This window comes from Peromyscus maniculatus, chromosome X (assembly GCF_049852395.1).
Source record: "Peromyscus maniculatus bairdii isolate BWxNUB_F1_BW_parent chromosome X, HU_Pman_BW_mat_3.1, whole genome shotgun sequence".
In the NCBI taxonomy this organism is placed as follows: Eukaryota; Metazoa; Chordata; class Mammalia; order Rodentia; family Cricetidae; genus Peromyscus; species Peromyscus maniculatus.
In genome coordinates this window covers 76924065-76951907 of record NC_134875.1, presented here as the reverse complement: position 1 = coordinate 76951907, position 27843 = coordinate 76924065, and the positions used below count along the sequence as shown (strand labels likewise).

The 27843-nt window shown below is 36.9% G+C and overlaps 1 protein-coding gene across 5 annotated transcripts in view; it reads left to right on the top strand.

Moving 5' to 3' along the window:
• Positions 1-367: 367 nt before the first annotated feature.
• LOC102909439 (transmembrane protein 182-like) overlaps positions 368-27843 on the top strand; it is a 138209-nt gene continuing 110733 nt past the window's right edge. For 4 of the 5 annotated variants that reach the window (XR_013048327.1, XM_076562984.1, XM_076562982.1 and 1 more), the window contains exon 1: positions 370-467. Coding sequence is in view for 4 of the 5 variants with exons in the window: in XM_076562984.1 (XP_076419099.1) it covers positions 457-467 (11 nt within the window). In the remaining variant the exon portion in view is untranslated. Of the gene's footprint in view, positions 468-27843 lie in introns of all 5 variants that reach the window. The other variant, XM_006992321.4, reaches the window with a different exon arrangement.

The following is a 27843-nucleotide window of genomic DNA, read 5'->3' as shown; positions in this document are numbered from 1 at the left end:
CTAGTTCTGGACAACTCTTGTCTTTTATCCTATCTATATGTCACTCCATCTACAGTTTTCTGCCACCAGCCTTTTGGGTTTTTCCCATGACCTGCATAAGAGCTTTAACTCCTGCCATTGTCACAATCTCAATATCATTTCTAATTCCATGGAAACCACTGCAGGAGAGAGAAAGAAAATCATAAAGAGCAGATAGAGTAGGAGGATTACAAGCACCAGTAACAGTTGGATGGGTGAGAACATGACATGCATATGCCATAAAGTCTGTGCTCGGGACATAAGGGTTGTTTTCTCCCTGGCCCACAGAAGGCAGGCTTAGTAAAATATCCGGTGGGGCAGGCCGAGAGGGATCGATGTCCTCATTCTTGGGTACATCCAGCACAGATTCCACTGGCAACACGTCAGGCTTTTCATATGCCATCTCCGGCACAAAAGTAGACATGATGGCTGTGCTCCATGAAGACCAAGTGAGTTCCGTTTCATTGTCATATATGATACCCGATCTAATGAAATATCTCTGTGATCTCTGACTGTATTGCCTTACCAGCTTTTAGAATGTTGATGAAAGACTTGATGTTATTCTGATGTTTCAGCTTCTGTATGTTAGTTGGTGTTTCTCTTTTACAGCTTTTAATATTCTTTGATTTGTAGTTTTGGCATTTTAACAATGATATATCATGGAGAGGTTCTTATCTGGTCATGCATATTTGTGGTTCTATAATTCTATTTGCATCGGGAAGTCTATTTCTTTTTCTACTTTTGGGAAATTCTCAACCATAATTTCATTGAAAATACTGTTTAGACTATTAGCTTTTATCTCAGTTCCTTCTATCTCATGAATACTTAGGTTTCATTTCTTGAGTGTATCCCAAATTTCTTGGAGATTTTGGTTATGTTCATTTTTCTATATGCATGTCTGTATATTTTACATTCCTTTTAAAATTTTTTTCAATATGCTTCCTTTTTCTTTTCTTTTTTTTAAATCCGTTTATTTATTTATTTTTTCTTTTTATTTTACAACACCATTCAGTTCAACCTAATAGCCACAGATTCCCCTGTTCTCCCCTTCTCGCCCCCCTCCCCCTCCCCCCAGCCCATCCCCCATTCCCACCTCCTCCAGATCAAGGTCTTCTTTTTTTATTTATTCTTTTCTCATATATTACATTGTGATCACAGCTTCCCCTTCCTCCTTTCTCTCCTTCTTGCACCTCCCCCCAGATCCACTCCTCCTTCTTTCCCTTCAGAAAAAGGCAGGTCTCCCAGGGATAGTAACCAAACATGGCATATCAAGTTACAATAAGATTTGGTACATCTCCTCATATTAAGGCTGAATGAGGCAACCCAGGAAGAGGAAAAGGGTCCCAAATGCAGGCAAAAGAGTCAGAGACATCCTCTGCTCCCACTGTTAGGAATCCCAGAAGAACACCAAGCTACACAAACATAATATATATGTAGAGGACCTGGGTCAGACTCATACAGGGTCCCTGATTGTCCATTCAGTCTCTGCGAGCCCCTTTGAGCCATGGTTGGTTGATTTGGCCATTTTCTTGTGGTGTCCTTGACACCTCTAGTTCCTACAATCCTTCCTTGACCTCTTCTGCAGGATTACCTGAGCTCTGCCTATTATTTGGCTGTGGGTCTCTGCATCTCTCTGCATCTGCTTCTATGAGCTGCTGGATGAAGCCTCTCTGATGACAATTATGCTGGACTCCAGTCTACAAGCATAACAGAGTATCATTAGGAACCATTTCATTGACTTTTTTTTTTTTTTTTTTTTTGCCAGGCACGTTTGATTCTGTCCTAGGCCCCTGGGTTATGCAGACTCTGGTTCCTGGCCCTCCAGACAGTGTCAGGCATGGAATTCCTGCATTCTTATTTTGTCTTTATTTTGATTTTCTCCTTTACTCACTCACTCATACTGAGACAACTTCTAATCAGACATCTTATCCGGACATTTTTCTACATCATTTAAAAAGATAGTTTTGAAGAATATAGCATTCTTTCCTGGCTCATATTTAACTTCAGTGTTTGAAATAAATCATTATTTGTTTTCTTGGATTTGTAGGCTATGATGTGAGATCTGATATTTTTTTATGGTGTGATTTCCTTTTGAAGTGAGTTAGTATTGTCCTCTTACAGCTTATAATAGTTTTAGCTTTATATTTCAGCTTCTGATTGAAGTATGTCATAGTGTAATTCTCTAGTCATGCTTTGTTGCAGTTCTAAATGCCTCTTATGTTTGGATGTCCAGTTCTTTCTCCAGATTTTGGGGATTTTCTTTGTGATTTCATCCAACAGATTCTTCATGTCAGTGGTTCTCAATGTTCCTAATGCTTTGACCCTTTAACACAGTTCCTCATGTTGTTGTGACTGCTGACCATAAAATTATTTTCATTACTACTTCATAAATCTTCATAACTGTAATTTTGCTACTCTTATGACTCATAATGTAAATATTTTTGGAAACAGAGGTTTGCCAAAGAGGTCATGACCCACAGGTTGATAACTGCTGATGTATGTCTTTACTTTTAAAAAAATTATTCTCTTTATACAATACATCCTGACTAAACTTCCCCCCATCTACTCCTCTCATTTCCCCCAACCTCCTCTCTCTCTCAGTGGCATAACTTCATAAACACACACACACACACACACACACACACACACACACACACACACACACACACACACACATCCATACACTTATGTGTTTAGGTAAACATAGAATTATAAGATTCCTTGAGGCTTAATACACAATCTTGGCATTATTTGTCCCTCCTTTCTCTATTTCTATTTTGTGCTCCTTTCCCACTCCCTAATGGAGACCCTTTTCTAAATTTCATTCTTAGTTGATATCACCTATATCCTGCTAGGCCCCTGTCAAGCATGCCCCCATGGTCATTTTTTACTTCCTTGGTTTCTGTACTTACTCCATGTTGTAGATTTCCATCTGAGGATTTGGAGGTAGGAACTGCAGATAAGAGAGAAGACATGGCACTTTTATTTCTGGATCTGTCTATTACCTCATTCAATATAATCTTCTAGGTCTAACTATTTACCTGCACATTTCATGCTTTTATTTTTCTTTACAGCTGAATAGTATTCCATTGTGTATATGTGGTATATACTTTCATTATCTATTCTGTTGAAGGACATTTAAGTTGTTAACATTTTCAGTCTATTGTGAACGGGGCAGTAATGAACATTGCTGAACAAGTACTTGTGGGGTAGGTTCCTTTGGCCATATACCAAGGATTGGTAGAGCTGAGTTATATGGTATATTTAATTTTATTTTTTGAGGATTTTACATACTGATTTCCATAGTGGCTCCTCCACCAATTTGCATTCCCACCAATAGTGAGAGAGGTTTCCCCTTTTTGTATAACCATGACAACATTTGTTGTTAGTTGTTTTCTTAATCTTAGCCATTCTGATTAGAGTAGATGAAATCTCAAAATTATTTTAACTTTCATTTGCCTAATTGTTAATGTTAATGAACCCCCTTTGAGGAATTTTTTGGCCATTTTTATTTCTGCTATGATTAGAACCATATCCCATTTTTAAATTGGGCTATTTATTTCTATGACTCTTTTGTTCCATTTTGTTTTTTGAATTCTTCGTATAGTATGTATGTTAATTCTCTTTCCCATATGTAACTGGCAATGAGTCTCTCACACTCAGTGGGTTTATTCTTCACTTGATTGTTTCCTTAGCTGTGCAAAAATGTTTTCATTTTTATGAGATACTGATAGTCAGTTATTGGCCTTCTAGGGCAAATGGAGTCCAATTGAGAAATTCCTTTCTTACATCCAAATCTTATAAAATTGCTTTTTTTCTAGCAGTTTTAGCATTTCAGGATTCAGACTGAAGTCTTTGATCTGCTTGGAGCTACTTATTGTGCAAAGTACTAGACAGGAGCTAATCTCATTCTGAATTTATTTTTCCCTGCAAGATTTGTTGAAAAACTCATGTTGGGTCTTCTTTATTGTTTTAATGGTCTACGTGTCTGCTTTTGTGCCTGTACCATATTGTTTTTATTATTATAGCTCTGTAGTATATCTTGAAATCTTGAATGGCAGTCCTTCCAGTATTTTTACTCAGGATTGCTTTGGCTATCTGGAGTATTTTCTGGTTCCACAAGAATTTTAGGATTATTTTTATATTTATGTGAAGAATGTAGGTGTTTTATTTAGACTGCATTCAGTGAAAGAATTTATTTTGGTAGGATGGTCATTTCAGAATATTAAAAAACTATTACAGTATTGTAGCAACGATAATATTAAAACTGATCCATGAGCTCAGCGTGTCTTTCCAGTTTTTAGTATCTTTCTCAATCTCCTTCTTGAGATTTGAAGTTTTCGTTGTGGAGATCTTTCACATCCTTCATCAGACTTATTCCAAGATATTTTAGTGTCTGATTCTATTGAGTGTTCCATGATATCTTTCTCAGTGTGTTTGTTGGTGGAGTACAAAGAGACTACTGATTTTCTAAAGTTGATTTTATATCCTACCACATTACTGAAACTGTGTATTGTTTCCAATTTTTTTGGCAGATTTTTTGTTATCTCTTATGTATTATAACATATCATCTGTAAATAAGGATAATTTGACTTCTTTTTTTTCCAACTTGTGTCTCAATTTCCTTCTCTTGTTTTATTGCTGTGGTTAGTTCTTTCAGTATTACATTGAAAAGGAATATGGATAGTGGACAGACCTGTCTTCTTCTTGATTTTGATAGGATTGCATAAGTTTTCTCTATTTTGATTATGGTGGCTGTGAGTTGGTTTGTCATATATAGCCAAAAGTGTTTATCCGCTGTAGGAGTTTCCCAGTGGAGTTTTCAGGGTCACTCATTTATACATTCATGTCATCTACAGGTAAAGATATTTTGATTTCTTCCTCTCCTATTTTTATCTCCATTATCTCCTTCAACTGTCTTATTGTTCTACCTAAGACTTCAGGTAATATAATGAATAGGTATGGAGAGAGTGGGTAACCTTATCTTATTCCTGATTTTAGTGGAATTGTTTTAAGTTTCTCCATTAGGTTGCTGTTGGCTGTGTACCTGCTATAATCACCTCTACTATTTTGAAGTATGTCCTTTTGATCCCTAGTCTTTCCAGGACTTTTATCATGAAAGCATGTTAGATTTTGTCAAAAGCCTTTTCTGTATTTAATGAGAAGATCATATGGTTTTTGTCTCAGTTTGTTTATGTGATGGATCACACTTACTGATTTATGTATGAGGAACCATCCCTGCATCTCTGAATGAAGCCAGCATGATCACGGTGGATACTCTTTTTGATGTGTTCTTGGATTCTGTTTGCAAGTATTTTATTGAAAATTTTTGCATCTCTGTTCATAAGGGAAACTGGTCTTTTTTCTTTTTTAAGTTGGGTCTTTATGTGGTTTAGGTATCAGGGTAACTCTAGCTCTGTTAAAAAGAATTTGACAGTGCTCCTTCTGTTTCTATTTTGTGGAATAATTTGAGGAGTATTCAGGTTAACTCTTTTTTAAAAGTTTGGTAGAATTCTGTGTTAAAACCATCTGGCCCTTGTTTTTTTTCCCCTTGGTTGTCAGATTTCCAATGACTGTTTTTATTTCATCAGGGGTTATAGATCTGTTTGAATTGCTTATCTGATCTTGATTTAAATTTGGTAGGTGGTATGTATTGAGAAAATTACCTATTTCTAAAGTTATCAATTTGGTGGAGTACAAGTTTCTAAAGTATGTACTCAGGAATTTCTGGATTTCCTGGGTATCTGTTGTTATGTCCCACTTTTATTATCTAATTTTGTGAATTTGAATTTTCTCTGTCTGCCTTTTAGGCAATGTGATTAAGGGTTTGCCAATCTTATTTTCTCAAAGAACCAACTCTTTGTTTCATTTATTCTTTAATTGTTTCTATTTTATTGATTTCAGCCCCGAGTTTGATCAATTCTGGCTACTCCTTTGGTGTGATTTCTTCTTTTTATTTCTAAAGCTCTCAGGTGTATTATTCAGTTACTAATGTGAGATATTTCCATTTTTTTCTTAATGCTATGAACGTACTTCTTAGAGCTGCCTTTGTTGTGTCCCATAAGTTTGGGTATGTTTTATCATTTTCATTCAATTCTAAAAAGTTTGAAATTCCTTTCTTGACTAATTTTTCATTCAGTAGTGAGTTGTTCACTTTGCTTGAGTTTGTAAGTTTTCTGTTGTGTTGATGCTCAGCTTTAATCCATGGTGGTCAGTTAGGGTGCTGGGTGTAATTTCAGTTTTCTAGTATCTGTTGAGACTCACTTTGTGTTCTAATATTTGGTTAATTTTGGAGAACGTTTCCTGAGCTGAGAAGCAAGTATATTCTTTTGTTTTTAGGTGAAATGTTGTGTAATATCTGTTACGTTCATTTCATTTATGACATCATTTAGTTTCAGGAGTTCTCTGTTTATTTTTTGTCTGGATAGGCTACTGGAGAAAGTGAGATATTGGAGTCACCCACCATCATTGTGTGAGGGTCAATATGTGATTTTAGCTATAATAGTGCTTCTTTTCCAAACATGAATGCCCCTTTGTTTGGTGCACACATGTTTAGAATAGTAATGCCTTTTTGGTGGATTTGTCCTTTGAGTAGGTCGTAGACCTCCCTATCTCTTCTGGTTAGTTTTGGTTTGAAGTCTATTTTGTCAGATATTAAAAGGACTACATGGCTTGCTTCTCATGTCCATTTACTTGGAATATCTTTTTCCAACCTTTTACTCTGAGGTAATGTCTATCCTTGATATTAAGGTATGTTTCTTGGATATAGCAAAAAATCTTCTTGTCAAATCCCATCTGTTAGTGTATGTCTTTTTTATTGGGGGATTGAGAACATTGATGTTGAGAGTTATTAGTGAGCACTGTTTGTTGATTTCATTATTTTGTTGTTGTGGTATGTTACCCCCTCTTTTTATTTGCTGGTCTGATTATATATGTCTTGTGTTTTCTTGAGTGTAGTTAACCTCTTTAGGTTGGAGTTTTCCTTCTAGCACCTTCTGTAGGGCTGGATTTGTAGGTAGACATAGCTTAAATTTGGGTTTATCATGGAATGTCTTTCTCTATGTCTTGTGATTGAAAGTTTTGCTGGGTATACTAGTTTGGGCTAGCATCTGTGGTCTCTTAAAATTTGCAGAACATCTACTCAGGTCCTTCTGGCTTGTAGAGTCTCTATTGAATCATCAGGTGTTATTCTAATAATTCTGCCCTTACATGTTACATGGTCTTTTTCCTTGCAGCTTTTAATATTCTTTCTTAGTTCTTTATGTTTAGTGTTTTGATTATTATGTGCCAAGAGGAATTTATTTTAATCCCAGTTTCTATGTTTTCTTTGGTGATTCTATTTCCTTTTTATGTCTTGAACTGTTTTCTTCATTTCATTCAGCTCTGTGTTTTCATAGATTTAATTAACAGATTTAGTCATATCATCTTTAAGATTCTTAAGCATACTCTTAGTACCTATATTGAAGTCTGCCTTATGTTTTAGCTATATTAAATTTCTCAGGGCCTATTGTGGTAGAGTTTCTGAGTTCTAATGAAGACATTGTTTTGCTGTTATTGTTTTTATGCTGGTGTCTATGCATCTGGGTTTGTGAGTATTGCAATTCTAGATGCTGATATCTGGTCTTGTCTTTATTGCATGGATATATCACTCCTTGGTTTCTGTTACGTTTTCTGGTTCATAGGAAAGTGTGGAATCTGTAGGCTGCCTGGTAGAGAATGCTTCTGAGATTTTGCTGGTTGGGCCATTGGAGGTCCCAGGTGGAGTGCTGCTTCTAGGTATTGGAGCTGACACTAAAGAATTTGGATCTCCTAGAAAGAGGAGCTGAGATGGTCTGCAGGAGGAGAAAATAGACCCCAGAGAATGGGGGCAGAGAAGAAGGAGAGTTGGCAGCAGGAGTGTGATAGTTTGAATGTAAGTGACCCCCATAAGCTCTCTGGGAATAGCACTATTAGGATCTGTGGCTTTGTTGGAGTGCATGTGGTCTTGGAGGAAGGGTGTCACTGTGGAGGTGGGCTTCAAGGTTTCCTATGTTCAGGATACTTCCCAGTGTCTTAGTCCATTTCCTATTACCTGTAAGATGTAGAACTCTCAGCTACTTCTCCTGCACCATGTCTGCCATGTCCCACCATGATAACAGACTGAACCTCTGAAACTGTAAGTCCCCACCTCAATGAAATGTTTTCCTTTATTAGAGTTGCCACGGTCATGGTGTCTCTTCACAGCAGTAGAAATCCTAACTGAGACAAGGTTGTCTGCTACAAAGCTGGGGATAAAACTAGGGGTTTGGAATTTGGAGCACAGGAGGGACAGTGAAGATTGCTTACCTGATTTCCTGACCTGCATATCTGTGGGTTTCCAGGGAGTGCCTGTGATATTTTGTACTTGAGATGTACATATGCTTAGAATTATAATATTTTCTTGATTACTTGATCTCCTGGTTAATATGAAGTGCCCTTCTTTGTTTCTTTTGATTAGTTTTACTTTGAAATTTATTTTGGCAGCTATTAGGATGATAACACATTTTTGATTCCTGATCAAACATGCTTAGAATAATTTTCCCTACCCTTTCACTTTAAATTGGTGCCTATCTTTAGAACTGTTTGTTGTAGACATTTGGTGGATGGATTTTATTTCTTAATCCATTCATCTAACCTGTGTCTTTTTATTAAATCAATGAGACCATTGCTTGTGGTGATATTTTATTTATGTACCTCAATAACGCTTATTTGGGGGTCAGAGAACAGGACAGCCACTAGATTAGACATAAAGGTCAGACAGTGGTGGCATACATGTTTTAATCCTATCTCTTGGGAGGCAGAGATCTGTTTGGATCTCTGTGAGTTCAAGGCCACACTGGGAACAGAGCCAGGCATGGTGGCACATCTTTAAACCCAGCACTTGAGATCTCATGTCTTTGCTTGGGAAGGACACATGCCTTTAATCCCAGGAAGTGATTTCAGGAAGCAGAAAGGTATGTAAGGCATGAGGACCAGGAGGTAGAAGCTTTTTAGCAGCAGTTCAACTGAGAACATCATGGGTGAGGACTCAGAGTCTTCCAGTCGGAGGAAACAGGATCGGCTGAGGAGTTGGCAAGGTAAGGTTGGCTGTGGCTTTTTCTGTTTCTCTGATCTTTCAGCTTTCACCCTAATATCTGACTCTGGGTTTTTTTTATGAATAAGACTGTTCAGCAATTCATGTTTTAATTGCTATTTAGAGTTATTATTGAAAGTTGTATGTACATTATAGTCATTTTTTTCTGGTTTGTGTTTTTAGTTGTGTGTTTGTTTCATTAAAATACACTTTGTTTTCTTTTTTTAGTCTTTTTGCTAGGCCCATGTCTGCCTTCAGTTTGAAGCAATTTTTTTTGTTTATTGTAATTTTTTAGGCTGTTGTGTCATAAAAGTTTTTCTATGTCCTTCAACTATGGCAGATAGTTTTTCTGGGTACAGTAGTGTAGGCTGGCAGTCTTTTAGAACTTGGAGCATATTGTTCTAGGCTCTTCTGGCTTTCAGTTTTTATTGAACACTAACATGTTATTATGATAGGATTTCTTTTAAATGTGACTTATTTTTTTCTCTTACAGCCTTCAATGGTTTTTCTTTCTTCTGTTTATTTAGTGTTTTAACTGTGATGTCTGTGGGGAGTTCCTTTTCTGGCCTTGTCCAGTTGTGGTCCTGCATGCTTCTTGTATCTATATGACAGATCGCTTTTTTTGGGAGTTTCCTTCTATGATTTTGTTAACGATCTGGTCTATGCCATTTCCCTGGGTTTTCTTCTCTATAATTTGAAGGTTTAGTCCTTCCATTTGTTCCACCTTTCCTGTGCATTCATTTCCTGTTTTTTTAAACTTTTATATTTCTTGCTTATTTGGGTTAGATCCTCTGCTTGTTCTTTGAGTCCCGATAAAATATCTTCTGCTTGATCAATTCTACTTACCCTCAAATTGCATAATTTTGATATTGACTGTTGAAATTCCATCTTCATTTCATCTTACGTTTTTTAAATGTTTCAATCTCTTTATTGAATTCAGCTTTCAAAAACTGATTTTTCTTCAACGTTTTACTCAGCTGGTATTTGTATTTTCTTGGACATCAATAATTTATTATTAGCCTTTTGGAGTTCAGTGAAGTGTTTTTGTGTTTTCTTTAAATTCCTTGTTCTTTCTGATAAAGTTTATGACTTTTCTTTGAAATTCTGTGTCATGGGGTTCATCTATATTTTTCTTGTTAGGCATTACTTCTACAGGACTAGTAGGTTTGCTGTGAGATATATTTTTCTGGCCATTCTTGTTTTAGTTTTGCAGTTTGACCTGGTTCTGTGGACTTCTTTCTTTGGTTGTGTATCTGATATGATTATCTGGCTTTCCTTATGTTGGGCCTGTGCAGGAGCTGCATGACCTGAGGTAGGCAAAGTAAAGGTGATGGATAAGCTTTTTAACTGTATTAGGCAAAGATGGTTCACAAACCGTGGGTTTAGAGCTAGATCTGTGGGTTCAGAGATGGCAGTGAGCAGAAAAAGGATGGAAGAGGAAAGGAGTATCCGACCAGCCAGAGGAGGCTCGTGAACAAACCAAGTTCAAAGGCAATAGATCTGACTGTCCTAGCCCTGTGGGTGTGGAGATTGCTACAGGTAGGTGGGAGAAGGGGAGAACTGCGTGAGTAGGAAAGGGAAGAAGAAGCAACTTACCCAACAAAGGTGGCTCACAAAAGAAGGTACCTGGGCTGGGTCTGAAATTAGGCTCTTGGTGTGCAGATGGCAAGATGGGGTATTTTGGGATCTTATTCCTGAGTGTCATTCTCTGGGGTAGTTCAAACACCAGTACCACTCAGTAAGGAGAGAAACACCGTTATTACAACAACATAAAGCCGTAGAAGAGATAAAAGTACACTTGAAATGGATTAAAGCCCTCTAATATACCACTAGCAACCATAAACCCCCAACTGAGAAAACTAATGTAGAATACAGTATGAAGTCAAAAATTATTTGGAAGAAATCCATAAACAATGAATGAAGGAGTCAGAAAAAGGTAAAAATAGGGGACAAACTAGGTTAAAAATGGACAAGTGACCTGGCCAAGGGCTCAACAGGTAAAGGCATTCACCTGTTGGTTCTCTTGACCTGAGCTTGATCACTGGACATGATAGAAAGAGCGAACCAACCTCTGTGCATTGTCCTCTGGCCTCTAGAAGCACATAATATCACATGCTCCCATATTAAACAAATGTAGTAAAATGTTTAAATGAACAAAAGGAAAATAATTGGAAAAGATGTTAGAGAGAGGGAAAGAAAAGTACAAAATATTAGAAAATATTAAAAGTGAATAAAAGGAAAACCAAGGAAGCTTCTCAATAACAAGATAGTAAAAAAATAGATAAATGTGAGGAAAATAAAAGCTGTTTTAAAGACAGCATTCATAAAACAAAGTACCCAATAGATAAGGTAAAAATACTAATAAAAGAGTAATAATGGAAAAGTAGGAAACATAAGGGAAAAATAAAAAAAAGAGAGAAGAGTGAAAAGTGAGAAGGGAGGTAATAATGAAAATGTGTAAATAGAATTAGATGAATATATGGAAAGGAAAAAAACTACTGCTAAAAGTCTACTGAAAATTTAAAAGGAAGAGAAATAGAAGAGGCAAAAACGTAAGATGAAGAGCTGAAGAAACCTTGTGTCTGGACCCTTTACAATTTCACAATGCCACTTAAGCAAAGGAGTAGGGTCAGTGGAACATGTGGCTTCTTGTCTTCCCTATGGCTTACAGTATCTGATGTTCACTAGAGCTTTTTTCTCTTTAGTGGCTTGTCTCTTTATATTTTTTTTGAGGAATATAATCAGTATCTTTCTGAATTTCTTAAGCTCCTTTTCTCTACTTGTCTTTGCAATAGGGTTTTTCCCCTCTTGTTGTGACCCTTCTTTGGATCAAAATGATGCCACGATACTTTGAAAGAGGAAAGGATGTGGAAACGGGAGCAGAAAATGTTAGGGACTAGGAGAAAACCAATACTATAATTATATACATAAATGAATAATAATATTATTATTCGTATTAAATACTGATAATGTAAGCACTCCAAAGGGCACAGCCAAGAATAGAAAAAAGCAGAACTCTATTCTATGTCTAAGAGACACACTCATGTACATAGACAGAATTAAGTAAATAGCAGAAAATGCTGTCTTAGAAGTGTTATGCATATGAGTGGTAAAGTAGCTGTTTACTATCTGATAAAATGTGTTTCAAGACAAAGCACAGTGTTAGAGAAAAAGATAAATGCTTTGTAATGACAAACATGTTGCTGTAACATAAAGGTATGTGATGATAAATGTTTCTATTCCTGAAATAGGAAAGGCTTGAAAAAAAATTGCAACCAATATATTGAACACAAGAGTCAAGAAGTTATCTTAAAAAATATGGACAAAATATTGTGTTTAAATTTTGAGTCACAGACTTTCTATGTAGTCCAGGCTGGCCTGAAAATCTCAGTGTAACTCACGCTGGCTTCAAAATTCTTAATCTTCTGCCTCAGCCATCCAAGTGATGGGATTAAAGGTGTGTGGCTCCGTGTCCAACATGAAAAATATTATAATATGCAACACACTAAACAAAATATACACATTGCTAATTAATAAAAGAAGCATTAAATTTAGACATCAATAAAATGCAATTTAAATTCTAATCACCATAGAAGGACTACATGATGAATGGAATTACTAAAATTAAAAGCAGATCATTCTCAGTGTTGGCATTGATGTATAGCAACCAGAAAACTGATACACTGTTACACTGTTGCTAGGAATATAAAATGCTATATAAAAATTTGGTAGGTCATTCAAATGTTGAACATATTTTTAGTAGTTAAACTATTTCATTTAATATGTTTTCAATGTTTTAAAATAAATTTTAATATATGTTCCAATAATTCCACAGCTATTTTTCTGTGAGTAAAGAAAACCTGTTTTGTACTTGAAGGTGAATGTTAATTACAATTTGATCTCTAGTATCCCCAAATTGGAAGTAACCTAAATATCCATCAATAGATGTATGCAAAATCAAATTCTGGTATGTCAATATAATGAAATATGCATAGATAAAAGAAACCAAATGCTAGTGCACTCAATAATGCTAACCAATATTAAAATGTATATTTAGTAGAATACTTCACACGGCTAAGAGTAGTCTATGATTATATTTATAAATATTTCTAGATAATACAAAGGAATATCTAGTGAGAGGAAACATGAATGTTATTCTTGGAAAGGATAATTGTTAGGTGGCTACTATCTATGTATTATACATTCATTGATAAACAATAAAATTAACATCAATATTAGTTGGAGATTTAATGATAGCATAATGGAGGAGGCAGAAATAAGCAAAAGAAGGAATAATATGAATTGTTGATCTATGATGGAAGAGAAAAACAATGAAAACCAGATAATAGATCAGAGTGAGAGGACATACTTTAAATTTAATATTTTAATAGCTTAAGAATTACTGCATAGCAACATTGTAAGACATGAAGGATGAGCATTGTATAGATACGCCAGTGATGTGAAACAATCATCTGACTATAGAAATGATCACAAGCAAATTCTGAGTTGGAAAAGAATTTTTCATAAACTTTAAAGAACAATGTAGTGTCTCATGAAATAATGTGTGTGTGTGTGTGTGTGTGTGTGTGTGTGTGTGTGTGTGTGTGAAATGAGTTAGAGTTAGCCCTAGGCAAGATCATTTAAATTTCTAAGATTAAAATGTATTCCTAGTAAAATGGTAAGTGATAAGGGCTTTAAGTAGAGTGGTGACATGATCATATATCAGATTCTAGAAGGGTATTTATTATTGTGCAAAACTAAAGGAAGAAAATATGGGAACGTGGTTACTCTCAAAGTACATTAAAAAAAAACATTTATCATGGCTGGGAAGTGGTGGCACATGCCTTTACTTCCAGCACTAGGGAGGCAGAGTCAGGTGGATCTCTGTGAGTTCCTGGCCAGCCTGGTCTACAGGGCAAGAGCTGGGACAGGCACCAAAACTACACAGAGAAACCCTGTCTCGAAAAAACAAACAAAAATTTATCACGTGTCTCCCATTTTTCCGTCTGTCTGTCTATCTATCTATCTATCTATCTATCTATCTATCTATCTATCTATCTATCTATCTATCTATCTATCTATTTTTGTGCTTGTGTTCTTGCATACCTCGGTATGTATGTAGAGGTCAGAGCACAAATTTCAGGAGTGGTTTTTCTTTTTCTACCAAGGGGGTCCTGGGAAATTGAACTCAGGTGTTTAGGCTTGATAGTAAGCATCCTAAACCACTGAGCTACCTCCATGGCCCTCAAACTACATTTCTTATGAGCAGAAATACATGAGTCCCAGAAATTGCTTTGGGATACTGCAGTAGTAAAAAAAAAATCAAAGGGAAATGTCCCTAATACTAAAGCCCTTAAAACAAGTCCAGGGTTTCAGGATGCCTGCTACTTATGGAATTCTACCATATTCACTGTATCCTGGAACATACTAAAATAGGCAATTTGACTTATATCCTATGTGCAATTTCAAAAAGCAGTTTATTCAGAAAAGCTGTTTCTATGCATTCCTACCCTCAATCACAAAACGCTTCTCAGACTCTGGACAAGGAGTTCCTCTGCATCCTTGGATACTGCGATACTGTACTGGGTCTTGAGCTGACCCTCTCAAACCAATAAAAGTTTGCCCCATCATTGAGGTTGATCTTAGAATTTATTCTTTCATTTTCTCTGCCAGTTTAATTTTTATACAGATGAAATTATAGAGAAAATTTCAGTCTGAAATTAATATATTTTTTGTTTTTGAATAGTAATTGCATAAATATGTGGTGAACAATAAGAACAGTCCCAAAGAGGTTGTTGCAATAATCTAAGAGATTGCTTGGGCGAAATTGGTAGTGAAAATCATGACAATAAGTAAATTTATTCAATCTTTATTTTGATAGTAGGCCAACCAGCATTTGCAATTAATTGGTTATGGAAAATGTAATTACAATGTAGTGTTCCATTCATAGGTGATAAATCATCAGAACAAGTTTCACATATAATTCCTAACTGAATTCTAAATATTTATCCTTGTACCCACAGATAAGTGTAGCTTTCTCCTTTCACCAAAGAAGCTGCTTTTTGCATCAGAGGGACGGTACCACAGAGATCCACAATTGCTCAAAAGCAGAGAATAAGTGACTTTGGGCTGCCTATCCTCAACTGAGTCATCTTTAACATAACCCCTATACCTAAGGCTCAGGGAGCATTATGGAGGTTCTATCACAAAGACTGTGAATACCAGAACACCAGCATGCCAGATACAAGAGCTAGGACTCAAGAAGAGATGCATAGATCACCATGGGAAAGGGGAAATAGAATAGATATTGTGAGTGGACTGTGTGTGTGTGTGTGTGTGTGTGTGTGTGTGTGTGTGTGTGTGTGTGTGTGTATGAGAATAGGAGGGATGGGGACTGGTGGAGAGAGAGAGCGAGAGAGCGAGGGAGCGAGGGAGCGAGGGAGCGAGGGAGCGAGGGAGCGAGGGAGCGAGGGAGCGAGGGAGCGAGGGAGCGAGGGAGCGAGGGAGCGAGAGCGAGAGAGCGAGAGCGAGAGAGCGCGAGAGCGAGAGAGCGAGAGCGAGAGAGCGAGAGCGAGAGCGCGAGAGAGCGAGAGCGCGAGAGCGCGAGAGAGCGAGAGCGCGAGAGAGCGAGAGCGCGAGAGAGAGAGAGCGAGAGCGAGAGCGAGAGCGAGAGAGATAACTGGGAAAGACAACTGCAGTTGGTGAACATTTTGGGGGCAAGGCAGAAACCTAGTGCAGTGGAAACTCCCTGGAATCTACAAGTGTGATCTTAGTGAAGTCTCCTAGTAATGAGGGATACAGAGCCTGAACTGGCCATCTTCTTTAAGCAGGAAAGGCTTCTAGAAGTGGGACTGGAACATCAACCCAGCCACAAAACCTTTGACCCAAAATCAGTTCTGCCTGCAAGATGTTCTGGGGGCTCTGGGGACCCAAAACTTGTGGGAGTGACTGACTCATGATGTCCATGCCATGAGAAGGAGCCCAACCCTGACACTGTCTGGAGCACCAAGAATCAGAGGCAGGACAGCCCAGAGACCCAAGATAGAATCAAACACAACTCACAATTGGAAAAAAAAGTCAATGAAAAGATTTCTAACGACATTCTCTATGCTATCGGTGCCTAGCCCAATTGTCATCAGAGGGGTGTTATGCAGCAACTGATGGGAGCAGATGCAAAGACCTACAGCCAAACACTAGACAGAGACAGGGTAACCTAGCAGAATAGGGGGCAAGGATTGCAGGAACCAGAAGGGTTGAGGACACCATGAGAACATGGCCCACAGAATCAACTAAGTGGGGCTCGAAGGGGCTCACAGAGACTAAAGAGACGAGCATGAACTCTGTATGGGTCTGTAATAGGTCCTCTGCATATGTTATGGTTGTGCAGCTTGGTGTTCTTGTGGGACTCCTAACAGAGGGCATTGGGAGTGTCTCTGTCTGTGTCTGTGCTTTGAACCCCTTTCCTCCTGTTTTGTTGTCTCCACCAGCCTTAATATGCTTATTGTATTTTGTTAGGCCATGTTTGCTGGATATCCGTGGGAGGCCTGCTCTTTTTTTTCTTTTTATGAGAAATGGAGGAAGAAGAGTTGACATGGGGCAGAGGAGATGTTGGGGGAGGGACTGGGAAGAGTGGAGGGAGGGGAAACTGCAGTCAGGATGTAATGTATAAGAAAAGAATAAAAGTTAAAAAAAAGAAAGAAAGTGTCTCCAAGTTGTAACAAGGAAGCAGCACCTAAGAAATCTCAATTATATGGTTCCTTAAAGAAGATCTGCATAAGGACCACACCAATAAACATGTCAACATAGATAGGGAAATTTCATAAGTGCCCCCCACCCAGAAGAAAAGCTATAGGTGGCCACTGGCTGATGGAAAAAACAGCATCCATTTTCTCCAGGTACAAGTCCTCTAATAGTTTATCCAATCCCAAGTGGTCAGCTCTAAACATATGTGCAATGAGAAACACTAAGTGAACTCAGTATGGTGTGTGTGTGTGTGTGTGTGTGTGTGTGTGTGTGTGTGTGTGTGTGTAGCAATAATAATAATCAAGAATAAGGGGACATAATTTTGAGGGGGTATGGGAGGAGTTTGATGGGGAGAGGAAGGGGTGGAAACTGTGTAAACACAGTAATCATGTATGAAATTCTCAAGAAAACAAAACATTTTTTTTTTGAGACAGGGTTTCTCTACCTAGTCCTGGCTGTCCTGGAACTCAGTCTGTAGACCAGGCTGGCCCTGAACTCAGAGGTCTATTTACTTCTGCCTCCTGAGTGCTGGGATTAAAGGTGTGTGCCACTATTGCCTGGCTTAAAAAACACATTTAAATAAAAAGAAAACACATGAAATTGGGATGGAAAGGAGGTAGTGGGGATATAGAGTAACTACAGGGGAAAGAAAAGGGGTAGATTTGATATGAACACAGTGTGTGTGTGTGTGTGTGTGTGTGTGTGTGTGTGTAATTCTCAAACGATAAAAAACAAAACAAAACAAAACTGTCTTCTACAGGAAAGCAAAACCCCAAAGAAACAAAGGAAACAAAATTAGTGAATCTAAATTCAATTTTCTGTTTAAAAAAAAACATTAAGTGTGTGTGTGTGTGTGTGTGTGTGTGTGTGTGTGTGTGTGTGTGTAGACACAAGTGCATGTACACGTGGATGCAGAGAGCAGAGATCGGGTCTCTTCCTTTATCACTGTAGACATGTTCTTCACAGTGAACCTTCAGCTCACTATTTCACCTAAGCCAGTGAGCCCCCTACCTCCTTCTGTTCTACCCCTGCCCACAAGTACTGTGCTTGCACTGTGCACGACTGCTTTTATGTAGAGATCGGAACTCAGATTCTCATGCTTGTATAGAAAGTACTTTGTCCTCTGAGCCATCTCCCCGACCCCACTTCTGTAAATTTTTTACTTCTTTTACCAGTGCTAGAACTGACCTATGTTGTAAATATAGGTTTAAAAATTAACTTTGGATTTAACTGTTCACTGTGCTTTTTAATCCTTTACTACTGGAGAAACTTAAAATTGAATATTTATATTCTGATTAATGTCAGATAGTAATTTAAAAAATTCCTAAATCTATCAATATAATAACTATAACCAGGTAGGGGGAAAAAAGTAAAAAAGGAAATTTGATATTTGGACTTGAACTGAATAAACTGATTCTCTTTTAAAAACTAACATTTTATTTTTTGAGAATTTCATGCATGGATGTGATGTGTTGTGATCATCTTCATGTCCACTCCTTCCCCAACTCTTTCCAGATCCACTTTACACACACCCTCCCAAATGTGTGTCCTCAGTTTTGTTTTTTATGTTCTATGGAGTTCATTTTGTGCTGTCTACGTACTCATGAGTTCCATGCCATCTACTGGATTGTGGTGGACCTATCAGTGGGGTCAACCTACCACCACCTGCTCCCCTAGAAACTATACACAGTCATCCCACCTGTCTCCATGTTAGAATATTCACTGACGATTTCTTACACACTGACCTTGATTGGAGGTTAATTCTAGATACCCGAATGGCATCTTCTTGTGACCAGTCCTACATAACCATTTAGAGACTCATTTAAATCCTAATCATAGAAAGTTCCTCTTTAATCAGGGACTCTTCTACTTGAATAAAAACTGCTTATAGTTGGACACAAAAGGAATGCATTGATTTATTTCTTTCCTATTTGTACATCTTTTATTAGCTTTTCTTGTCTTATATTGTAGCTAATACTTCCAGTACCATATTCAATGAGTAGAGAAAGAGGACACCTTTGTCTTGCTTCTGATTTTAATGGAAATGCAAGAAGTCTTTTTTCTTAAATATTTTAGTATAATGATAGCTGTAGGTTTATTATACAAAGCCCCTTATTACATTGAGCTATGTTTCTTTTATTTTTTGTTTCTTCAAGAATTGTATCATGAAGAGATCTTGTATTTTGTAAAAAGCCCTTCTGCTCATATTGAGATGATCATGCAATTTCTGTCCATGAATGTATTTATGTAATGTTTGTTAATTTTTATATGCTGAACTGTCTCTACATCCCTGGAATGAATTCAAGTTGATTATGGTGAATGATTTTTTGATGCATTCTTGAATTTAGTTTGCAAGTATTTTGTTGAGACCATTTACATGTATGTTCAAAAGGGAGATGGGTTTATAGTTTCTTTTATGTTTTGTTTTCACCTGATTTTGGTAGTAGAGTACCACTTGTTTCATAAAATGTTTGCCAGTGTTCGTTTCTGTGCTATATTATGGACTATTATGTTTATTCTTCTTTAAGGATCTAATGAATTTCAGTAATGAGACTATCTCAGCCTGGACTGTTATTAATTTGGAGTTTTTCCAATTAGTTCTTCAATCTCATATGAACATTTTCTACTGGGTGATTCTCACAAGTACTATTACAAATTAGTTGGCAGAAGTCTCATTACTTAGCTTTTCTTTACAAGCTAAAGTTGAAAAATACACTTTTCATAAAAAATTAAAAGCAAATTTTCAATAAAATCTCACTGATTATATATACTTATATTTGTACATGTAAGTATTGCAGCTAAGTTGGGAGCAGTATTTTTGTTTCAATTTTTTTTTTTTTTTTTGGTTTTTCAAGACAGGGTTTCTCTGTGTAGCTTTGCGCCTTTCCTGGAACTCACTTGGTAGCCCAGGCTGGCCTCAAACTCACAGAGATCCACCTGGCTCTGCCTCCCGAGTGCTGGGATTAAAGGCGTGTGCCACCACCGCCGGGCTTGTTTTAATATTTTTAATGGTATTTTATATTTTGCATTTTTTTTTTGAGACAGGGTTTCTCTGTGTAGCTTTTGTGCCTTTCCTGGAACTCGCTTTGGAGATCCACCTGCCTCTGCCTCCCGAGTGCTGGAATTAAATGCATGCACCACCACCGCCCGGCTGATATTTTGCAGTTCTGAGACTTATATACATAATTAATAGTATATGCATATTAAAAGTGGTAATCTCAAGGTGCTTTCCTATCAAGTAAAATTCACTAAGATTCGGCTGTTTTAGTGATGTTTAATGAATTTTAGTCCCGTCTATAGTCATATATATATACATATATATATATGTATATAAATTTTACTCATTTATTTTTATGCTTAGTATATTTTTGTCCTGTGTATGCTGGCCCATCCTTATTTGAGCTGAGAAATGCACATATGCCTAACAGATTTATTTAGGTTAACTTAACTTACTAGTTAAGTTCTGTCAGTTAACAAAATGAGTAGTCATAAGCCTGGTGTTCTGTGTGCCTGTTCCATTCACTGTCACTTTTTGTGAAAATTTACATCTTAAATAGTGGTCAGTTGTCTTACTTCAGAGTGACTCTCAAACAAGGGGTAAAGTGTGTCCGTATTTAATTGGTAGATTTCCATTCTTATAACTGACTATCACTGTACACCATTTGTCATGTGGGAAATTAATTGGGAAAGACATTTTGAATGGCAAGATGTTTCACTACACTGCTTTTGTAAATAAAGGAGACAATGGAATGTATATTTTATGAACATGGATGAAAGAAAACAAACTACATTAACAAAAGCATTTGTGTCTCAGTTCTAAATGTGCAAAAATCATTATTTTGTCTGGCTGAAGACATATTTTCAATAGCTTTGTATTTATATTTATTTTTTCATGTGTGGTCAATAGCTAATAAAACAGGACTCATCAAAAATAAGAGCTGAGGTATTATGTGAATCCATACTTTTTAATTTGAAGAATTTTGGGAATAAGCTTGAAGTCTTACTCTGTGCCCTGCAGTCACAAATTCAAGGAAGTAAGGAGTATGTCATTTCCTTTATGTTTGACAGAAATCTGAGACACACTCTGATACTGTGATGTTTGGGAACAACTCTAGATGATCTTTTATCTCATTTTTTTTGAAGTGAAAAGCATGACAGAGTCTTGAAGGCAGTACACATTGCTGGTTGGTCCATCAGGATTGCCTGTTAGGATTATTTTATCTTTAGGACATTCTTTCCAAAAATATCCTTTCTTGCTTTATGCTATCTGATCTGCTGTTCTTTTTCATGTTAGAAACTTCTGTCTTATGGAGGTAATTGAAGATTAATATAACACTCACCATTGCAATTCTGTCTTAAATAACCAACAATTAAGAGATAACAAAAAGTAAATAGTGACACATCATTTTGTGATCCTCACACTCCTTGTATGGAGGCTCAGGGCATTCCATCTCCTGGTCAGCTGAGATTTTGCTTTTTTCTGTCACTTGGCACATTACCTAAAGAGGATTCTATCCTGATAATTATTTTAAGATTTAAGAAAACACCTACAGTGCAAAAATGTGGAATAAGGTGTTTTAATGCTTGGTGTAGATGTAACCAACCGTCTTATTAAATAAGAAACACAGAAACAATGTAAAAGAGAAAGCCGAGAGGTCAGAGCTCAGAGCTAAAATCTCACCCTTCCTCCTGCTGTCCCAGCTTCGCGAAAAGAGACCTACTTCCTGTCGGTTCGTATTTTTAAAGTATGTTGTTCTGCCTTCTCATTGGTTGTAAACCCAAACACATGACTGCCTCGTCACTGTCTGAATGTACAGCCCCCTAGGTCTTAAAGGCATATGTCTCCAATGCTGGCTGTATCCCTGAACACACAGAGATCTTATGGGATTAAAGGCGTGTGCCACCACCGCCACACTCTTGCTATGGCTCTAATAGCTCTGACCCTGAACACACAGATATCTATGGGATTAAAGGCGTGTGCCACCACCGCCACACTCTTGCTATGGCTCTAATAGCTCTGACCCCCAGACAACTTTATTTATTAACATACAATCAAATTAATATTTCAGTACAAATCAAAATAATATTTCAATACAATTAGATTACCACCACATTTCCCCTTTTCTATTTTAATAAAAAGAAAAAAAGCAAAAGGTTATGACTAACAAAAGAAAAACTATATACAAAAGTACAATAACTATATACAATATATACAAGTAATAAATACCTAAACAGGTATTTGACGAATCAGAGAAAATAATTCCATTATCTATCCTATTTTGATAATTCCAAGATGTATCTAATGTACTTTCTATCCTAATTAATTTTCAACTATAACTAACTAATCTTCAACCATAACTAACTAATCTTCAACTCCCTCAGAGACCCAAGAAGGGAATAATATTAGCTAACAAAAATAAAAACAGGAAGTGCATGCAAGCAACTTCCAAAAAATTTTGTGAGTTGACAGAAACAGCCAGCTGCCTGGGCAGTCACCTGAGGTTTCTCCGCAGTGTTGGGGCATCATCTTCAGCCTATAGGCTTAGTGTATCTGACAGACTCATTTGTGAATTAGGATGTACACAAGGTCAACAGTTCAACCTCACATTGGGTGAGAGCAGTCCACGTACCAGAAACACCTGAATTCCACTAGTGTCCTGTCATGATTCAGGATTTTAAATTCTGGAAATTGTTGACAGTTTTTTAATTCAGCTGTCCATTCTTCTTGGCTGTGTATATATGGCTTCATCTCAGCATCCCCTTCTTCTCCACATCCCTCTATTAAATGCCAGTCTACTTTTGAGAGGCATGAGCTTTCAGCTGCTGTTCCATTGTACAACAGAATCCATCGGCCCTCTGCCTGTTAAGCTGCCTTCGAAGAAAAGGGCACCGTACCTTTTCCGGATGCGAAGGCCACTTCAGGGATGGGGCCATATTGTCCTGGCCTCAGAAGATGCCTTTTGATAAAGCCATAACCACACTTGTTTTGGCAAGAATCAGTAGTCCCTTGTTTCGTGATCTGTCTGTCCATTTTGTCCTGTTGATTCGAGGATACTTTGTTGTCCAGTGGCTAACTTTTGCCAGAATGAAAGTTGACTCCATATGCAGTTTCTTCAATGCCCATATTTTCTCTAAAGTAGATTGGTACTGCCAGGAGCCGACATGTCTCAAAAAAGAAAAATTTTCTAAGTTATTAAAACATTTTAAATGCCATATTCTGTAGATCTCTGAAGGGTTTGAAGATGACCTGTCTAAAACATCTCTGCTCAATTTTTAAAACATATCTAATATGACTACAAGTTCTATGATAATGTCTAACTACTAGCTTTCATTTCTTTATATCCTAATAGTTGATAATAATAACATTCAAGGATCAGAAATTTGCATTACATTGTTAAATGGATGGAATAAATACAATTAGAAATATACATATAGCATTTTCTAACAATATCAGTTTCAAATTTGTGTACAATATAAAACAATTCAATCCAATGTAAAGTATTTAAAACTAGTAATTGTCTTTTTCTTTTCTTTCTTTCTCTTTTTTTTTTTTTTAAACAAGAACTTTAAATCTAATCTCCTTGGCTTAGCCTTTTTCCTAACCCTTGACAATAACTTGTAACCAACCCCCCTAAATACTGAAAATTATCCCAGACCCAAAACCCATTAAAAAGACCAAAAAACCACCCGCCCCACACCACCTCTTTGGGAATGTGGGCGTCGTATTCTTAAAATTGCTTCCTGCTGGGTATGGGCGAAGTTTTCTTTATCCTGAAAGAAAAATTTTAGGTTAATTGTCAAATTCTAGGAGAGGTAACTATATCCTTCATTATCCAGTCTGTGTATAATGCCAAAGTTGAGGGTTTATCTCAAGTCCTTATTCAAGTAGTCTTTGAGACTGGATCATCTCAGCTAGTCATCTCAAATTTGCTCTGAGCACCTTGTAGTTCAAAGCTGATCTGTGGATGATGTTTGTCAGCTTAATGATATTATTATTGTCCACGTGGAATTGTTGTTGTTGTGGGGCCCCATCTTCTTTCTGGAGACTTCAGTTGATGTTAGGCCTGGCCATGATTTCCTGCAGAAAACTGATAAGAGACTCGAACACAAAAACATATATATGCAGCTAGCCTTTTTTCTAGAATTAGTTAGTACTCTATGTGACCATTCATATCTTAACAAAGTTTAAAATGTATATATATATATTAATCTTGTAAATTTTGATATAAAATTTATACTTTGAGAACAGTTTAAAGAATCAGAATAGAATCAAAGAGTTGAGATTAGTAATAGAATAGTCCCTTAATTAATTTTGCTTTTGTCCTGTACCATAGCAGAAATGGCTCTTATTCTGGCATGATACAGGGAGTTTGCATTTTCCTTTTAACAACATGCTTGATTTTAAAGAAGGAGAGAGCCATTCTCCAACTCCAAAGTCAGCTTTAAATTTTAATTGAACTGGGACTGTTAGAAGACCAATAGTGTTAAATCTTTAGAGAAAAGCAGAAACAAACATTTAGGAAGACATAAAATTTTTTTAGATAATATATACCCATACACCGTTTCACTCTGTTTCTTGGGATAGATGATTTGTCCCTTTTCTTCAGTTGTCTCATTTGTCCAGTGTTCTTCAGATTCCTTAACCTTCATTCTCCTAAAAGACAAAAACAAAAACCTTTCCCCAAGACTAATTTTGGGGATGTTTCCTTTTGACAAGTTATTATCTGATTAAATGAAAAGGCATGTGTTATTGATACAAGTTAGTTTAAATTGGATGTTCATGCTGGTTGATGAACTATCACCTCCTCTAATTAAGAGGTCTCTCTTGTTCAAATCGAACCTTTATCAATTTTGATGGTACCCACAGCTTATCTTCTCCTGTAGAAACAAAAGCAAAACCACGTCCCCAATGTAATACATACCCTGGTTTCCATTCTGAGGTCAGCACATCCTTAAAGTATATAGGCTGATTTAATTCTGTAGTTTTTTCTATTATCCAATGTCTCTCTGCAGCTGTTGTTCCTTTCTCACTGGCATTCAGAAAATTCAAAGTTAGAAGAGCATTATGCAGTCTATTTCTGGGGGTTTTTGTTACCCATTTCTGTTTATTTAGCATATCCTTTAGAGTTCTGTTTGATCTTTCTATAACTGCTTGACCTGTAGGATTATGTGGTATGCCTGTAATATGCTTTATATTGTAATAAGCAAAAAACTGTTTCATTTTAACAGAGACATATGATGGAGCATTGTCAGTTTTGATTTGTGCAGGTATACCCATGATGGCCATAACTTCTAGCAAATGAGTGATTACAGAATCAGCTTTTTCAGAACTCAAAGCAGTTGCCCATTGAAATCCTGAATAAGTATCGATAGTGTGGTGTACATATTTCAATTTTCCAAATTCTGCAAAGTGAAACACGTCCATCTGCCAGATTTCATTTCTCTGAGTACCCTTTGGGTTACATCCTGCTGGTAATGGCGTCTGATTGTAGAAGGAACAAGTAGGACATTTCTTTATTATTTCTTTGGCTTGTTGCCAGGTTATGGAAAAATCCTTTTTTAAACCTTTACTATTAACGTGATGTTTTTTATGAAATTCTGAGGCCTCCAGCACATTTCCTATCAATAATTTGTCAATCTCTTCATTGCCTTGTGCTAGAGGGCCTGGCAGACCAGTATGGGATCGAATGTGAGTTATATATAAAGGATGATTCCTTTTCCTGATTGTATCTTGTAATTGAATAAATAGTGAAGTTAATTCTGAAGCATCAGGGATAAATTCTGCAGTCTCAATATGTAACACCACTCTTTCAGCATACTGAGAGTCAGTTACTATGTTGAGAGGTTCTGAAAAATCCATTAATACCAACAGAATAGCATACAATTCTGATTTTTGCACTGAATTATACGGACTTTGAACCACTTTACTTAAATTTTCTGATTTGTAACCTGCCTTTCCTTCTTTGTTGGCATCTGTATAAAATGTACGAACTCCAGATATGGGTTTTTGCCGTACAATTCGAGGCAAGATCCATTCAGCTCTCTTTATAAGGTCAATTCTATTGCTTTTGGGATATTTGCTGTTAATTTCTCCCAAAAAATTACTGCAAGCTCTTTGCCAAGGTTCACTTTCTGTCCATAATTTTTCAATGTCCTCCTTAGTTAATGGTACGACAATTTCTGCTGGGTCTATGCCTGCTAATTGACGAAGTCTCAATTTTCCTTTGTAAATCAAGTCAGAGATTTTTTCCACATAAGTTTTTAATTTTTTATTTGGTTTATTTGGTAAAAATATCCATTCCAATATAATATCTTCCCTCTGCATTAATATTCCAGTAGGAGAACGCCTAGAAGGTAAGATAACCAAAATGCAATCCAGCTTTGGATCAATACGATTCACGTGTCCTTCATGCACTTTCTTTTCTACCAAGGCTAATTCTTTCTCAGCTTCAGGTGATAATTCTCTTGGACTATTTAAGTCCTTGTCACCTTCTAAGGTTTTGAACAAATTAGTCAGTTCATCATTTTTTACCCCAACAATAGTTCGTAGATGAGAAATATCTCCAAATAATCTTTGAAAGTCATTAAGAGTCTGTAGTCTATCTCTCCGAATTTGCACCTTTTGGGGTCTGATTTTTTGTAGCTCTATTTTATATCCTAAATAATTAATAGAATCTCCTCTTTGTATCTTTTCAGGAGCAATTTGTAATCCCCAGCGAGGCAAAATTTTCTTTACTTCTTCAAACATTATTTCTAAAGTATCTGCATTTGAGTCAGCTAGTAAAATATCGTCCATATAATGATAAATTATAGATTTAGGAAATTTTTTACGTATCACTTCCAATGGCTGTTGTACAAAATATTGGCACAGAGTTGGGCTATTCAACATTCCCTGTGGGAGGACCCTCCATTGAAATCTTTTAACCGGTTGAGAATTATTATAAGTAGGCACTGTAAAAGCAAATCTTTCTCTGTCTTTTTCTTGTAAGGGTATTGAAAAGAAACAGTCTTTTAAATCAATAACTATGAGAGGCCATCCTTTTGGTAACAGAGTAGGCAAAGGCATCCCAGATTGTAGAGAACCCATTGGCTGAATTACTTTGTTAATTGCCCTAAGGTCTGTTACCATTCTCCATTTACCAGATTTCTTTTTAATAACAAATACAGGAGAATTCCAAGGGCTGGTTGATTCTTCAATATGCTGAGCATTTAACTGTTCTTCTACCAGCTCTTCTAAAGCCTGGAGTTTCTCTGTTGTTAAAGGCCATTGCTGGACCCATACAGGTTTGTCTGTTAACCATTTTAAAGGTAGAGCTGTTGGTGTCTTTGGAAGATCATCAGTTATTGTGCCCTGTTCTTGTATAATATGGATGGCTGGTGACCACTCATTAGAACAATATCTTCTAATATTTCTCTCAGTAACATGTGCTAGTTTATGATTTGTTTCTGAGATTGGAGGGATGTTAATCTGAGTATTCCATTGTTGCAACAAGTCTCGACCCCACAGGTTCATAGTTATGTTAGCCACATATGGTTTTAATTTTCCTCTCTGTCCTTCTGGACCTATACATTCGAGCCATCTTGCACTCTGTTTCACCTGAGATAATGTCCCAATTCCTAACAGTTGAACGTTTACCTCCTGAAGAGGCCAAGTTGGATGCCAAAATTCTGGTGCAATTATGGTAATGTCCGCACCTGTGTCTACCAGACCAGACAACAAAACACCATTTATTTTTATCGTTAATTTTGGTCTTTGTTCATTAATAGAAGTTTGCCAAAAAATTTTCTTTATGTTTTCTCCTGAATTTTCTATTCTCTCTGTTTCATCATTCTGACCAGCATGATTTATTCCAATAGGCATTTGGTTATTTAATCGCTCTCCAGAGCAGGCATTTCCTCTATGGCTGCCGGAAAGGTTTGAACTGGATTTGCACTGGGGGCCTGCCTGAGGCCCCTCTGGGAGTTTCCCGAAGACTGAGGCAAAGGATTAC